Below are 14985 nucleotides of genomic sequence, written 5' to 3'. Positions count from 1 at the left end.
CATTGTAAGCCGAATTCTACACCATAAGAGAGCAACATACATCTAAAAATCTACAGGCATTAACAGTCCCAATCTGTGGATTAAAAAGAAAACAAATGCAGTGACATTCTCCCAGCCAATACCCAGGGGAAATTTTTCAGTTATGCTCTGTTCTCAATCTTCTCAGAAAATGCTGCACATTTTCCTCAGGATTAATTGGCAAGAGGTGGCCAAACAGCACCCAGCCTCAGACTTCCCCACTGGAAAGACTGGACCATGCTGATCCAGGAAACTGCATATCAGGGATGTCACATCCCAAAGTTATATTCTATTTACTCCTGCTGCTAGCAGAGAACATGCCAACGGCTAAAAATCCCTTTGCTTTTGTTTTTCATGTCTCTACTATACTTCCAGTCGAAACTTTATGAACACATATTGAAAAAAAGCATTTTAAATATGACAGCAGTGAAGTTTTGAGCCTTTTAGCACCAAAATAGGCAAGGTACCCAAGCACACAGATCTCAGATGAAAGATGATCCAGCTGAAGGAAATCATTCAGTCTCAAAGCTTTACAGCCAACTGTAGGAGTTTTGATCATTCTTTACCTATCTTTTCCCCAACATGTCATAGAGTATTTATACACCAAATAAACTGTGATCTCATTCCCTTCAGTGAAATCATCTTTGCTGAAAATATGAAAGTGATCTCAGGCCACATGATGCAATTTGTAATTTTCCAAACAAGACACTAAGACATTGTTGTTCTTACACACAGGTACAGACAAAATTTGTCCAAGATCACACAGAGGATCTGACATGGGAAAAACCTCAGGACAACCAGGTTTTCAAGGCCTTTCCACAAATTACACAACTGGTTTTTTAACACTGTGGAAATGAATTCTTTGTGAGCTGACCAAATTAAGTAGTAATAATACACACTGATCAAGTATTTTTCACATTTGTGCTCTATGACCACCTTGCAAGAACACAGCACATGGAACTGGAATATTGTGCATAACATCATGAGAACAATGCAGGCAAGTCAGACAGACTCAGCCCCTGGGAAGAGCCTTCTATGAAGTACCAGCTCTATTCTTTAGGGCTAAGCAAAGGCTGATATGGAAGTTCCTGGATTTTCATGGCAAAGTGTTATTCTAGAATGGTGATGTAAGCAGGCACAAAATAAAGTTTGTAAATTCTGCTCGTGTGAGATGTTACACAAACACACTATAGATATGATATTGATGAGGGAAAAACAAGTGGATGATCACTGCAACAAAACCTCCATGCTTTCAAGAGTGGTTGGTTTGGAGGAAAAGTTATGGGAATGCTTTTATCCCATCTCATCTCACCATTTGTACAGAACTACACTACTATGTACACACACTGCAACAACCCTTGTAAATTTATTCTTATTATCTTTTGTTTAAACTTGTTTAAAGTAAGTAATATTGATAATTTAGACAATACAAAATTGTAAGCAAAATCATAAGCAGGTAAAAAGAGTCATGTTGAAGATAAAACATTATCAATTAAAAAAATAATCAAACAGTACAATTTACTAATTTACAGTAACATTTATCACAATTTTCCCTCTTCAACATCCCTAGTCTTTGAAAACTGATGAAGATAAAATTTTAGTAAGACAGTTCCCCTCGTTTTAGGTAATGAATACACATATTTTCAAATGAAACATCAATTTCCTGCAGATTTACATTTGCAGAATGCAGCCACATGCCGTATTTAATCTAATCAAACTGCAGGCTGCTGCTGCCAAAACTACTCCATCTATTTGCTGCTCATTGCACCTCCTTGACATCTGATTTTTTATGAAATCACTGAGAAGGCTAATTTTATCTCATTGAACATGATTTTTGCCTCATTCAACCATCATGTGACTAGAGAGGGATCAGCACATCCAGCACAGAGAGGCAGCACAGGCACATAGGGGCAGCTGACTCACAGCTGAAATCTGTAAGGTGCAACCTAAATCTGTGTGCTCAGCCTTGGATTTACTTCACAAAAAGCACTTGTTTTGAACCAAACAGCTTAAGCAGGCTACACTTCCTTTCCAAATCCTGCTAAGTAATGTCAGCTTTATTCCAGCCTGCAAATATTCACCTCTTTGCTGTTCTCACGCTTTTGGGTGCTTAGCAGTTTCATTCTCCCCCGATATGTGTGGTCAAGATCACCACACGACCCCTGAACAGAAAAGCTCACCTGAATCCCCAGCAATAACATTGCAAACACTGTCAGAAAGCAAAGTCCTCTCTCCACCTTGAAACCAGTACCCTCAGCTCACACACTTTCCTTTCCTTCCTACACAATCCCATACATACACTGCACCCCACCAGCAGACTGAACAAAACTGGCAGCACTGCAAGTTGTGCATGATCCCACCATACACTGCTGGCTCTACTTCTGCCAGAAGTAGTAATACAGCACAGGGAATTCATGATAATCTATACTTCAAAATCCACCAAGTCTACATCTGCACTGCCTTCTTCCAATTCAAGAGATTACCAGTCTCAGAAGGAAGATATCCAAGAGATCTTGAGGCATCTCAGAACACCTATATCCTACACTATCATCTTTAAAAGACCAAATGTTCTGTAAGTAAACACTAGTTCATCCAGTGCTCTGTGCACTTGAAAAAACAATAGCTCAGGTTTGAAATCCCTGGCCATAAACAGTTGCAGAACAGCACTCAGCTACTTGGAAGCACTTAGCACTCAAATATCCAAATCTTGTTTCCTCAGAGGAAAGAACTATGGGTTGGATGGAAGTATCCTGCAGGTTACACTCAGTTTATGATCAGACAGATGAACCATACTTTCATAAACAAATAGGATAACTGCTAAATACCGTATCAAAAAACCTCTTAGCTGCTTTAGTACAGGAAGAGACACGATCAAGAAAGTGCTTTGCCAAGTCTTTTTCATTTTTAATAGAGAATAAATGGAATCCATAGTAGTAGCAACCCTCATCAAGATTTAAAACCAGAGGAAGCTGACCCCTTCTAAATGAGCCTCCTGCTTTCTCTAATAAGTCAGCCTGTCTGTTCCACAGATACCTTGCAGAGATAAAGAAGTCAGCACAACACGCAGAAAGCCTCCAGGGATTAGGAGCACTGTCACAGGGAAAAAGAAAGTACTGAATGATCTGCAAAGTAGCATCTGGAGGGAGGTCAAAATTGAAGGACAAGTCTTTCCAGTAGAACACACCGAAGGAGAAATACAAAATCTTTAGATCTTACTCTCGTGGTCAGTTGTCCACAGATTAAACACACTGACAGAGAAGTACTTCAAAGTTATTTTAAAAGCCCGCACACATGAAAGAATTCCCTACTCTGTGATACTGAAATTACAGCACTGGCTGAAAGAAAGCAACTCCTCGGTAATAAACCCTTCATAAGGAGTTGTGAAATCCCTCCTCCACACCACACAAATTAATATATGAAACCAGCAGGATACTTAGTGCCAAACCCACACCACCAAAGGTATGTGCCAGCCTTTGTTGAACAGTGCTTGAACTCAGGCCTACAAACCCAACTTTGAAATGAAACGGGGGGAGTGCAAAATAATACACAACACTCTAATGAATTACAACCTCATTAAAAAAGTAGTGGTCCCCACTAGCACATTCTTGGCATCCTCACTTTAGGTGAATGAATTGTGGTACTCTCAGACTTCCACCATGTGCCACATTAGTCACAGACCTACACAGGATGCACACTGACTACGGGAAATACATGATTCTTAGTATTTATACTTTTTTTTTCAGAACACCTTAGTAATTCCTACCAAAATTAAACACTCATCCTTGTTAAACATTTAAAAAAATAGCAAATTAAAGTTAAAATGCTTTCAACTGTTGGATAGCAAGCAGAGGAGTAATCGTTTCTGCCAGACCGAAATCTTTTTTGATATTGTGACAGCCAGTATTACTAAAATGTCTGTTTTCAACCTATTCACAACACAAATGTTACCAGTTACTCAAATTGCTTTAACTGATTGTGACAACTCAATAATTTTGAACTGTACTTTATATTTTTATAGACTAGAGCAAATTGATGCACAAATCCATCTGATGAAGCAAAACAAGCAATATTTAAGACAAAATGTACTTGCTTTTCTCTGTTCATCATCTTTGCAGTTCTGGAGTTTTTCATCAAAGAGCTGAAAGAAAGAGATACTTGTGAAAATACTGGAAGTGTTATTTTTTCATATAAAAAACCACTGACGTTTGAAAACCAAAAGCATTTAATAAGTACTTAAGTCATAGAACCCTGGTATTATGATCCAAAGCAGTTTTGTTCTAATATTTCTTTACAGCATTTGTGATATAACAAATTTGTAACTAATTTTTCACATTACCCCATCCTGCAAGAGACCAAATCTCACAGCTGAGCCTGGCATGATTTTACCATGGTTTGAACAAAAAGGTGAGGTTAAGTAATAAAAGTGGCACTCATCAAAACACCTCCAACTGCCTTTCTTCTATTTCAACAAAGACCTTTGGGGTGTATGAAGCACTTACCAAAACAGCCTCAACCCTCGTCTGATTCAAAGAAACCTCTGCCAATCTGAAAAGCACTTTTATTACGGCCGGGGAATGTAAAGGGGCAGGTGTTCCCCCCAGTGCACTCCCCTGAGCCAAGAGATACTACAGCTTTTTATACAGTTTGAAAGTAGCAAGTTTAAAATTATCTTTACACACACTCTTTTGCAGTCTGCCTTATCTAAATAGACATTTAGTTTTACCTCCTATTCTTACCATTATAGAGTAGTTACATAAAGTTTTATCATTTCAAGCAGTTTTACATTCCCCACCCCTCTCTACATGCTAAAAAGCCTTCCCTGTTCTCTAAGCTATTTTATCTCAATTGCCCACAGTTTGGGCAGAAACTTTTAAGCAGTTTTACATTTTGCAAAGTCACACTTACATCGCTACATAGCTAAATTTTATTTCATTTTCTATTTCACATCAACCCTTCCAGGTACCTGATACATAGGTACATGATTCCAATCATGTAAGATTTGCAAGCACATCGGAGATGCAGCTAAGCAAAGCAAAACAAATTCTTACTGAAAAGCTTTTATGTGCATTTAAGCTGAGCCAAAACAGTTAACAGTTGCCTCTGAGGTGCATACACAAGTAATCATGAAGTTGTTCAAGGAAGAGAAAAGATTAAGGGTAATGCTCCAAAGTTCATCACACCCACCCTTGCTCAGAGAAGAGGATGTAATTTTTAGGAAGTGAGCTGCAGTTCTTCACTGCCTGCCTCAAACCTACTCATGTGTTCCCTTTCCCTTGAGGGCTGATTTCTGCTTCTAAAAAAAGACTGTGATCTTGGTCTCTGTCCATCCTCAAATTGACTCTCCTTTCATTATTAATTAAATCCTATACCCCTCCCCCCAGATGGCCTGAAATAACAATTAGAAGGTGTAAACATTTAAATACCTTCTGTCACTGAAGTGTGCTCAACATCTCCAGAGTGGGAGACCAAGGCAGCTCCTGAGCAAGTCTCCTCAGGGCAGCTTTGAATTTTGTTTACATCTCTTTTCCCTGCCTTCATTTTTGGCCCTACCCTCCAACTGAGTTTTTGCTGAATATCTCACATGCAATACTTGCACATTATATCAGGGGAAAAAAACAATCCAACCCAGCAGAACTGAAGCAAACTCAACAGCAATTTTAACCTGCTGAGTCATGGGAAAAAGTGTCCTAGGCGTTGTTTTTCTCAACAAGGTGTACTGAGAGGTACGACCTCATTGTTCCTCACGTTCCCATCTATTCTTAAAATAAAAAGTATAAAAGAACTGTGTTTGTACAACATTCCTACAGAATGTTTTCTCTCAAGGACAAGGCACAGGTTATCTGTCACTACTACAACAAAGTCTGAAACTACCTGCAACTGTAGTTTATGCACTGCTTGACAAATTTTTCTCTAGATTATAAAATGCTATGAGCAACACAATGATTTAATTACGTTTTCCAATTAAGCTTAACACATCTTTGCAATTTCCGTAAAGGTATATATCAAACAGAATCTTTCAGCCACTGTAAACCATTTTATATAAATCTCTTTGAGCTATTCTAATTTTTTAACTCCTTTTTTCAGCCCTTAACTCATAACTTTTAATTTTTACACCTACATTAAAAATGTCTTTATTTCAATACTAGTTAGAATTTATGTAACATACTAAGAAAGCGAAGAGGAAATAAAATTCTATCATCATCAGACTTCATATATATAAAAGGTGTGTTTTCTCCAATTCACAGGTCAGCCAGATGATCTCTCTGCATCCCACATTTACCAGAATACATGCCAAGCACAAAACATGACTGACTGTCTTTGTTGAGCTTCCTTTCAACCTGACCTTGAAACCACCCTGGCAAGCAGACCCCCAACACAGTAAATACACCAGTTTGTCACCATACCTTCAACTGGTCTATCAAGATCTGTAAATAAGCATCAGCCTCCGTAAGTTTCTTGTCAAAATCATGAACGCTGGGAACAAATCCTGAATCCACACCCTGGAAATAAATAAATAAACAAAAATCAAGTATTTAATTAGCATTTAGGAAGAGGAAAAACTTAACAACAATATGGTTTTGCCTGCCATCTGACTGAGAAAATGTTGCCTTGCCTCTCCTCCCGCCACGTGCAGACACAAGCAAACAGCTGAACAGATCTGGCTTCTATTTGCAGTAGCAGTAAATTGCTCCACATTTTCAATGGGGGTATAATCATCACATGCCAGAGTATTTCATTACTTATGATTGAACAAATCCTCTTAAATGACACTGATTAAAGTTTCTTTGTAAAATATATAGGAGAGTTCAAGTTTTTCTGAAGATTGTCTTATGATTCCATTACATTTTAGTTAGGGAAACCCAAACCATACCCACTTTTCACACTTCAGACAGTATTGCTCAACTCACAGCTTTTAGCTAAGGACTGCTAAATCTCTTCTTAAACATGGACCCACCTTTGAGCCAAAAAGTTCAAAGTTGTTAGTCCTGGCTGCCCTAGTTCCTTTACAGCTGTAATGGTTTGCATCCTTATCACTGTATTTGGATTCTGAGATTCTGTTGCACATACACTGCCAAGGACAAAGTATCAGTGCCACAAGAATGATTACTGTTATATTTTCTTGCTTGGAAATTTTTTTCTCCTAATAACATTAAACTCAGAGCACACTTCTGCATATAATCCCTACCTTTGAATTGATACACCATATACTTAAAGATCCAAACAAATTCCCACTGGGTTACCACATCTTTAATTAGAGGAAAGAAAAGAGAGGATTCTTGAAATGGATTACTTCTGCTTTCACGCACATATACTAAGTAAACACACTAAAGGTTTATTTATAGAATACCTTTAATGCAAATGGAACTGCAAAACAAATACTGAAGCACACCCAGCTTGAAAAAAATTGTACACTGCAAGATAAACATACACAGGAGGAAAAAAAAATCCATGAAGGATAAAGAAGCAAACACTAGTTTGCTAGTATAACAGAAACATCACAGCAGTGACAATTTTCCTACTAGCCTAAATCCTTGCACAGTACTCACACTGATCTCAAACGTGACAACTTCCATTCAAACTCTTATGAAACATGAACTGTGCTGTTTTGACTGCTGAGAACATCAGGAGTCTGAACATGTAAAGATCAGCCAGTGGGGAAAAAATATTTCGTGTGCGGATGATGGGCAATCAGTATTTTTAAAATTCCATATTAGCACAACGTTTTGTTTGGCATTGTTTGCTCTGTCAGAACAGACAGTTTCTTTAATTTTTGTATGATATCAGGCCATCATATTAAGGGCTTTATTTATGGCTCTCTAGAGGTGCCAGCACTTGTGTGCAGTAGAGGAATTATTTGCTCTTCCTCCATCCAGCTGTGTGCACGGTATCACACACAGCCTAAAACATAAACCAGTCTACCGACTGGAAAACACATTCTTCACTCACTGGCCAACTCTTAAACTGTGCTGCAGACTAATACCCAGACCTTGACAACAGCTCTACATGAGTAAATCGATCCATTTAGTTTGTAAACCAGCATGAAGAAAATACACTTAACCCCATATTATACGGTCCACACAGGACAAATTTAGGAACAGTGTTTTGAAACAAGGAAGAGGGAGGAGAAGAGAGGAAAAGAAAGCAACTGTTTTGCTAATGACTAGAAATTAAGAAAAACCAGAAAGCACTCTATAACAAGGTGACCAAAAAGAGTTCTAATAGGCAGAAGAGAAAGTCCTCTCAACCAAGCAACTTTCTCAAACTAGTCAAGTTTAAATTACACTGAAACTACATCTGAAACCATATGAAATTAGTCTTCTATTTTCTTGCTGAAAATGGAATCGTCTGTACAGCCAACCCCATCAGTTCAGCAAATGGTCTTACAAGCTCAGTTAAAAATTCGGGACGTCAGGTTTCACATACCAAACCCACATGAACTATACAGAAAATTTCTGCTGAAGATACTATACACAGAAATATAGTTTATGGTGCATGTTACCTGGATGCTGCATCAAAATGCTGATTTTTATTTCAGTGATCACTCTATGACTACTGATATGTAACTATCTGGTACTTTTAGCGGTGGCTTAAAGATAAAACGCCATTCTTAAATTTCAGGCTCTTAGCAATATGGGAAAAGCTGATCAAAACATTCAGTGTTACAACTGAGCAGACATCCACATCAAGCACAGAGTGAAAACCGTAACCTAAAAAGTTCTATTAGAAAGTTAAAACTGCACTCAACATAAAGAGAAAGCCATAAAATCAAGTATAGTGCCAAGCTGACAGAGGAGAGAGATGAAACATGAAAATAATTTTGAAAGGAAGCAAAGATACTTAAAGCTGTAGCACTTTACTAGTTTACTCTTGGTTTGTTTAGATGAAATTTGATAACCTAGTGAGCACATTCATTAGTCTTTGTTATATGAGATTAGGTTAATAATTTTAAGTTCTCACATAGTTTTAAAATTGAAAACCAAATGATAATTGGAAAGTTAAAGCAATAGCACAGAAAATCCCCTCCATAAATAGTAAACAAAATCAATCAGTATTTCAAACCTAGCAGTAAGTTAGAGCAGATATACAAAGTGCAGATTTGCAGAACAAATCCTTATTTCTTGATTATCTGGTCACCCAAAGACACGGTATAAGTAAAAAGGAGAGCCTTTCTCTTCTTCCCTGCTATGAAGGAAATGAGGCTTCAAAAGAAATGGGTGAGCAGAGTCAATAGAATGGCATTTAACAGCTTGTTAAACATTTAAATTAGGAATTTTACATGTGAACCAGCAATCAAATTTTTATGAGAAACTGTATTATATGCTGCTCACCTATTTACAAAACAGGCTGCCTGCAGATATTGTTGAACTTTCAACTCCTGGAGAGCGGAGTTCAAAACTCAGCTGGATTTGACCCTTGACAACCTGATCTAATGTACAAGTTTGTCTCACAAGGAGAAGGGTGTTTGGAACAGGTGACTTCCAGAGGTCTTCTCCAGCTAAAGTCATGCTGTCATTCTAAAATTCAAATTATGGAAGAGAATAGGAACCCAGACTATTTTAGATCTTCAGAAATACACTGATTCTATCTTGCTGTCAGTACCTATCTGAAGTAATATAACTTGTTTTTCCATTGAATAACTACATTTATTGGTAAGTACAATTTATTTCCCTCCAATAATGACTCTGTCCATGTAAGTTTTAAAGAATTAACAATTACCAGACAAAACAGTTGCAGAAGCAAGTGATTTAAAAAACTTCTCATCTGCCCACCACTTCCCAAACAAGGTGTTTGGTATCTGACTCCTCCCCATTAAGAACCCCCTATTGTTAACAACTGGTTAAAAGAGAATAAGGTATCATAATATTCTCTCTCATCCCCTCTTTCCTCCTACAACTTCTGGAATGACCCTCCCTTTCAAGACATATCAAAACTTAAGGACCAGTACAGGGCACATCTCAATCCCAGTGTTTGTAGGTAGGCAGGAGGAAGTGGAGCCCAGCAGCACATTGGGTTAGATCCCAGTTAGAGGTCTCCCAGTGGAATCTGTGGGATCCCTAGTAATGCTGGGCAAGTAGACAGGATGGTCATCCTAGGAAAGGGTTTACGTGATGGTCTGGGGTTGAGTACACAACTCTCATGCTAACAGTCCTGCCAAATTAGTCCCTTCAAATACAACCCTTTTTTGGAAGGGGTAAACAAGAGGGCAACAACAAAATAGCACAACTGAAAATACATATTATGAGCCTTATTTTCACAAGAGAACTGCCAGCATTAAGGGCATTTACATGTTGTTTCCTTGTCCACCAAATTAGGAGTCACACATACCACTAATGCATTTGCATTCAAAACTTGTCCATGCCGGAAAGTAATTCAGCCTAATTTAAACCAGTTCTTTCAAACTCAGATGGGATGAAAAGATTGCATCATCCTTAGAAGAAGCGTACCAAAAAAATTCAAATACATTTCTCGAATAAAAGCATTACAATAATAGCTCTGCTGGGGGAGGAAGAGAGAAAGCTGTACAGAGCAGACTTTCTTATCTTTTTGAAGACACTTCTGCTACATTCTTCATCTAATTAGGATTCCAAGTCCAACTAAAAATTCTTGTGTAAGTTAGTTTAAAGGAGTCAATAAGAACGTTGTGGATGGAAGGAAAACATCTCATCAAAAACACATCCCCTGTCTACAGCATCTTTGATTTTGTCAAGTAGAAAATTGCCTGTAAGGACCACTACTCGTAAGCCACTAAACAAGAGCACTTTTGTGGCAAAAACAACCCTATTCTTTTTCCTCTGCTAGATTTTTAAGCACTATTTAAAGCTCATAATATAAATGTCTCAAGATTAGTTTAAAAGCAAATATATGGGTTCTGTAAAGCATACGAACCTTCCAAGAAGTCAGAATACTGCAATTCTTATAAGAAAAATTCTGTGTTGCAAAACACAACATGTTTGGCAAACACTGTATAGTTATAGATGTTATGAGGTCTCCTAGGAAAATGGAAAGTTCAAAAACCAGAAGTATTTACACGCTGATGTAAAATTCTGTCTTTAAAGCATAGGTCACGATTCTGAAACCTCACAAATACTAAGTATATCCCAGACTACCTTTTATTTACCTATAATCTATTCATTGATCTATAATCAACATAGACAATGCATATGTTCTAAGGTGCTTACCCACTATCAATAGTTATTTTGTTAGCAAAATCTGAAAATAGCAACATGCCTGCCAACACTGTGCCCTTCCAGCAGCACTCAAAATACATCTATACCGGATATATTATTAATCTAAAAGAACATGTTCTTAGTTTTTTGCAAGAATTCTTGACTCACACTAGAAGCAGCATTAAAAAGCCAAGGAATAACAATATAATATACTTAAGAGAATAATACACTTAACATATAAGAAAGTTTTACTCTACCTTTCATTCTTGTTTGCAGCTTTAGAGAGGTCATATAAAAATCCTGGTTAATGTAATACTAAGTGATCCCCTACTTTGAACACAGTTTCACAAACACGTGACACCAGCATAAACGAAGGGGAAACAAATCAGTTCCCCTGTTGTTTACTCTCACCTTTACTCTTTCTTTCGAGTCAGCATAAACACTTACCTTGCCACACAAGCAACTCAATGTGAAAACTAACTGAGGTTAAAACTAAACTTGGAAAGGGAGCACAGCAGGAAAAGTAGTTTTAATTTGTGCCAGTTCTGAATCCAGTTCCAAATTCAGGTCTTCTTGCTACATTGCCTCTTCCTTTTTGCTACAAGTAAGACAGGACTGCTTACAGTAGGAGTACCAACTCCCACATGTTGGGAAGCCCTGGTATAACTTGGTGTTTAATCCATTGTATCACTCTTCACAGCAACTATCACAGATCCACTTCTCAGAATAGTTTTCTTACCCTACTGTCTGCTATTGAGGAAGTAAACATCTTATTTAAATTATGGAGCTGTCGAGCTACAGAGCAATTAATTTTTATTTAATTCCTTTCACTTTTACAGTGGTAAGAAATTGCTCACCTTTGTACTGACAGTAATTTCAAATCCTTTGTCTGTACAGAGTCCACTCAGAGGTTGAAATAGTTTAGGGTAGATCAAATAAGAACGTTACTGTGTTACTGTGGTCCTGTAAGACACCAGTTATCTTGCAACGGGTTTTCACACTGGAGAATTCCAGAACCAAAAAGTACTTGTAACACTAGGGTGCCATTTGAAAGACAGTGAGGAAAGCAGGGTATTTACACTAAACAGGACAACCAGAAGCATGTCCTGTCTGAGTGGGACTGCTGGCTGACATAAGATGCTGCTGAGGAACTAAAGAAAATTTGACATATCTTATCACCTCTGCTCAAACAACAAACCTAAGCTACAATATACCTTCACCCCATGAACACCCTCCCTCTTATCTTCTGTGGGTATGAGGCAACTGATGTGCTGCCACTGCAAAACTACTGGCCTGGTAATGCCTCAGCAGCAACAACCTGGGGGGATAAGGGGAAAACCACTGGTGGGTTCAGAATGGTACTTCCAGTCGTATTGCACCATCCGTTCAAGGACATTTCAACAGACAAAGCTAATACTAGAACAACTATGTGTATTTTTCGCAATAGCTTTACCATAAGTACATATGAAAACAAAGCGAGCAGAACAACAGACTTTAGTTTCAAAATTCAGCCAAATTAGGCTACAAGCGTATCTGAAATGTTTCCTCCCTATTGTTGTTCCCTTTGGATACAACACTACTAATTGTCAGCCCTCTGGGCAGCTTGGTTCTCTTTATTCATTCTGTGTATTTATGACTCGGTTCCTTGCCTGTAGCTCATTCTTGCCAGTTTAGGCTTTGAGGAGCAGGGGAGAAAGGGGGTGCAGAAGAAGTGTGTTTTATTACATGTTTCAAAAGCATTTCTATTATAAAGCCTGAAGGACAACACAGTAGAACATTTAGGCAAAAATAAAATCAGCAAGACTAATCAGACTAGAGAACACGCAGACACCATTTCACCTTTCCACCTCGCATTAACTCGTAATCCTTCCTGATTTGGTTGACTCAACACACGAACCACCTGGGTTTCAGTACAGTTTCTCACATTTCAGATGTAAAGCAACTTTTAAGTCTGACTTTCCGAACTTGAATACTCTCATCCCAGAACAGGCAGACTGAAAGCAGCACGAAAATATGGGGAAAAAAGACTCAGAAAAGATACATTATTTTGGACAAAACCACAGGCAAAAAGGTTTTGTATGACAGACAATCACATGTCTTTCTGTTTGCGACAGAAACTAAGAACTCAAGAAAATGCCCTTACAGAAAATAATCTCTGCCGCGGCACTCAAACCCCTCCATCCCGCTGAGCCAATAATCCCCAAAGAAGCCGTTTGACTTTTTTTGCCCAAAGGAAAGCGAAAGCACACCGAGCGCCGTTTTGTTTAAACGCTATTGAGGGCAAGGCGTGTTTGTGTACACGGGGCTCCTGTATCCGGCTGGGAGCATCCCTGCGGGCGCACGGGACCCACCGGCGCTCGCTGCTCCCGGTCCCGCCATCCCGGGGGCTCCGCGCTCCCGGTCCCGCCGCCCGTTCCTGGAGCCGCCGCGGCCAGAGGGGCGGGCGCTCGCCCGCCCGGGAGGCGCCGAGGGGCTGCCCCGAGCAGGGTGTGCCCCGGGGGGCTCTCGCAGCCCCGGCACCCGGCACCCGCCTCCGCCCGTGCCCGCGCCCGTGCCCGCGCCGCCCCTACTCACACCGGCCATCCCTCGGTGGGCAACGCGCGGGGAGCGGAGCCGAGCACAGGAGCGGGGCCGCCCGCCCGCCGGGCCCCGCCGCGCCGCCTCCAGCGGGCCGGGAAGGGGCGGGATGCGAAGGGCAGGGAAGGGAAGGGCAGGACCCCCCGGCCGCGGCCCCGCCGCGCGTCACGAACAAGGCGGCCGGAGATTGGCCGCGGAGATTTGCTCCGGCCCCGCGGAGCAAAGCGAGGGAGGGGCAGCGGCCGCTGGCAGAGCCCAGCAGGGCCACGCCGGCCGTGGAGGCACTGCGGGGGCTGTGCCTGGGTTTGCCCTGCGCTCAGCCCAGCAGCCACCCCCCGAAACTTCGGCCCCTGTTCGCTCCGCCTGCACGTCCCACCGGTACCTCCCACAGCAATGGAGACCCCTCTCCCTAACCAGTAAAAGAATGAGGTTTGGCAAGGATATGTTTCATTCTTAAATCAGTGCCTGCTCAGCCATCTGTGGAGATGGCAAACCTTGGAAGTTCCCGAGTGGGGGTGTAACTGAACGCTGTTCCAGCTACTACACAAACAAGGGCCTCAGAAACAGAAATGTTACGTGACCGATGAGGAAGGTTCATGAAAACGAGTGGTGAGCGCACAGCAGTGGCCCACAACATACCACATTCAATGGTAAACGTATTTACGAGAGAGGAGGAGATGTTTCTTAGTAAGCAGTTCTGAACTTCTAATTATTCCCTCGAACATTACTAGATAAATTACTGCCTTAGGCTTTTTTATCTAAATATGCTTTACTCATTTGAAAAACTCAAGGAATGTCAACAGTTATGTAATGGGAAACAGTTCCATTATTAGTTACAATCATGAAATCTATTTCTGCCAGTACAACTACACTCACCATTTCTAGAGAGCATACAAGTGTACATTTTGATAAAACCAACCTATACTCCGGTGTTTCATTCCTGTGCTCTGTACCTCCAAGCCATAAAAAATCTTCTGGTGGAGGAAATGGCACAGATTCCCTTTACTTCATTTTAGACCCTAAACCACTCATGTGGTATTCACTTTCTAAACTAAGGACAGGAAAAGAGGCATCCCTTGGGAAGGGGCTCAGCTCTTCTACCTCCACATGTTGTTCCCTAGATAATCTCTCTCCTCACACCCACTGCAGTCCGGGGTTCTTCGGTTCCTGGTCAGCTACTGTGTCCAGATGGAGAGATTACTTCTAAAATACCCATGGCACG

General features: G+C 40.2%; 1 protein-coding gene across 5 annotated transcripts in view; it reads right to left on the bottom strand.

Moving 5' to 3' along the window:
- The window catches only part of OSBPL9 (oxysterol binding protein like 9), a 60243-nt gene that overhangs the window by 18262 nt on the left and 26996 nt on the right, over positions 1 to 14985 (bottom strand). For 4 of the 5 annotated variants that reach the window (XR_001873215.1, XM_017805390.1, XM_017805392.1 and 1 more), the window contains exons 5-6: positions 6423 to 6518; positions 4109 to 4156 (exon numbers count right to left, since the gene is read on the bottom strand). Coding sequence is in view for 4 of the 5 variants with exons in the window: in XM_017805390.1 (XP_017660879.1) it covers positions 4109 to 4156; positions 6423 to 6518 (144 nt within the window). In the remaining variant the exon portion in view is untranslated. Of the gene's footprint in view, positions 1 to 4108; positions 4157 to 6422; positions 6519 to 13760; positions 13850 to 14985 lie in introns of those variants that run through there. The other variant, XM_017805393.1, reaches the window with a different exon arrangement.

Source organism: Lepidothrix coronata, unplaced genomic scaffold, assembly GCF_001604755.1.
Source record: "Lepidothrix coronata isolate B3197 unplaced genomic scaffold, Lepidothrix_coronata-1.0 Scaffold12, whole genome shotgun sequence".
Lineage (NCBI taxonomy): Eukaryota > Metazoa > Chordata > Aves > Passeriformes > Pipridae > Lepidothrix > Lepidothrix coronata.
This window is presented reverse-complemented; position numbering and strand designations above follow the sequence as displayed.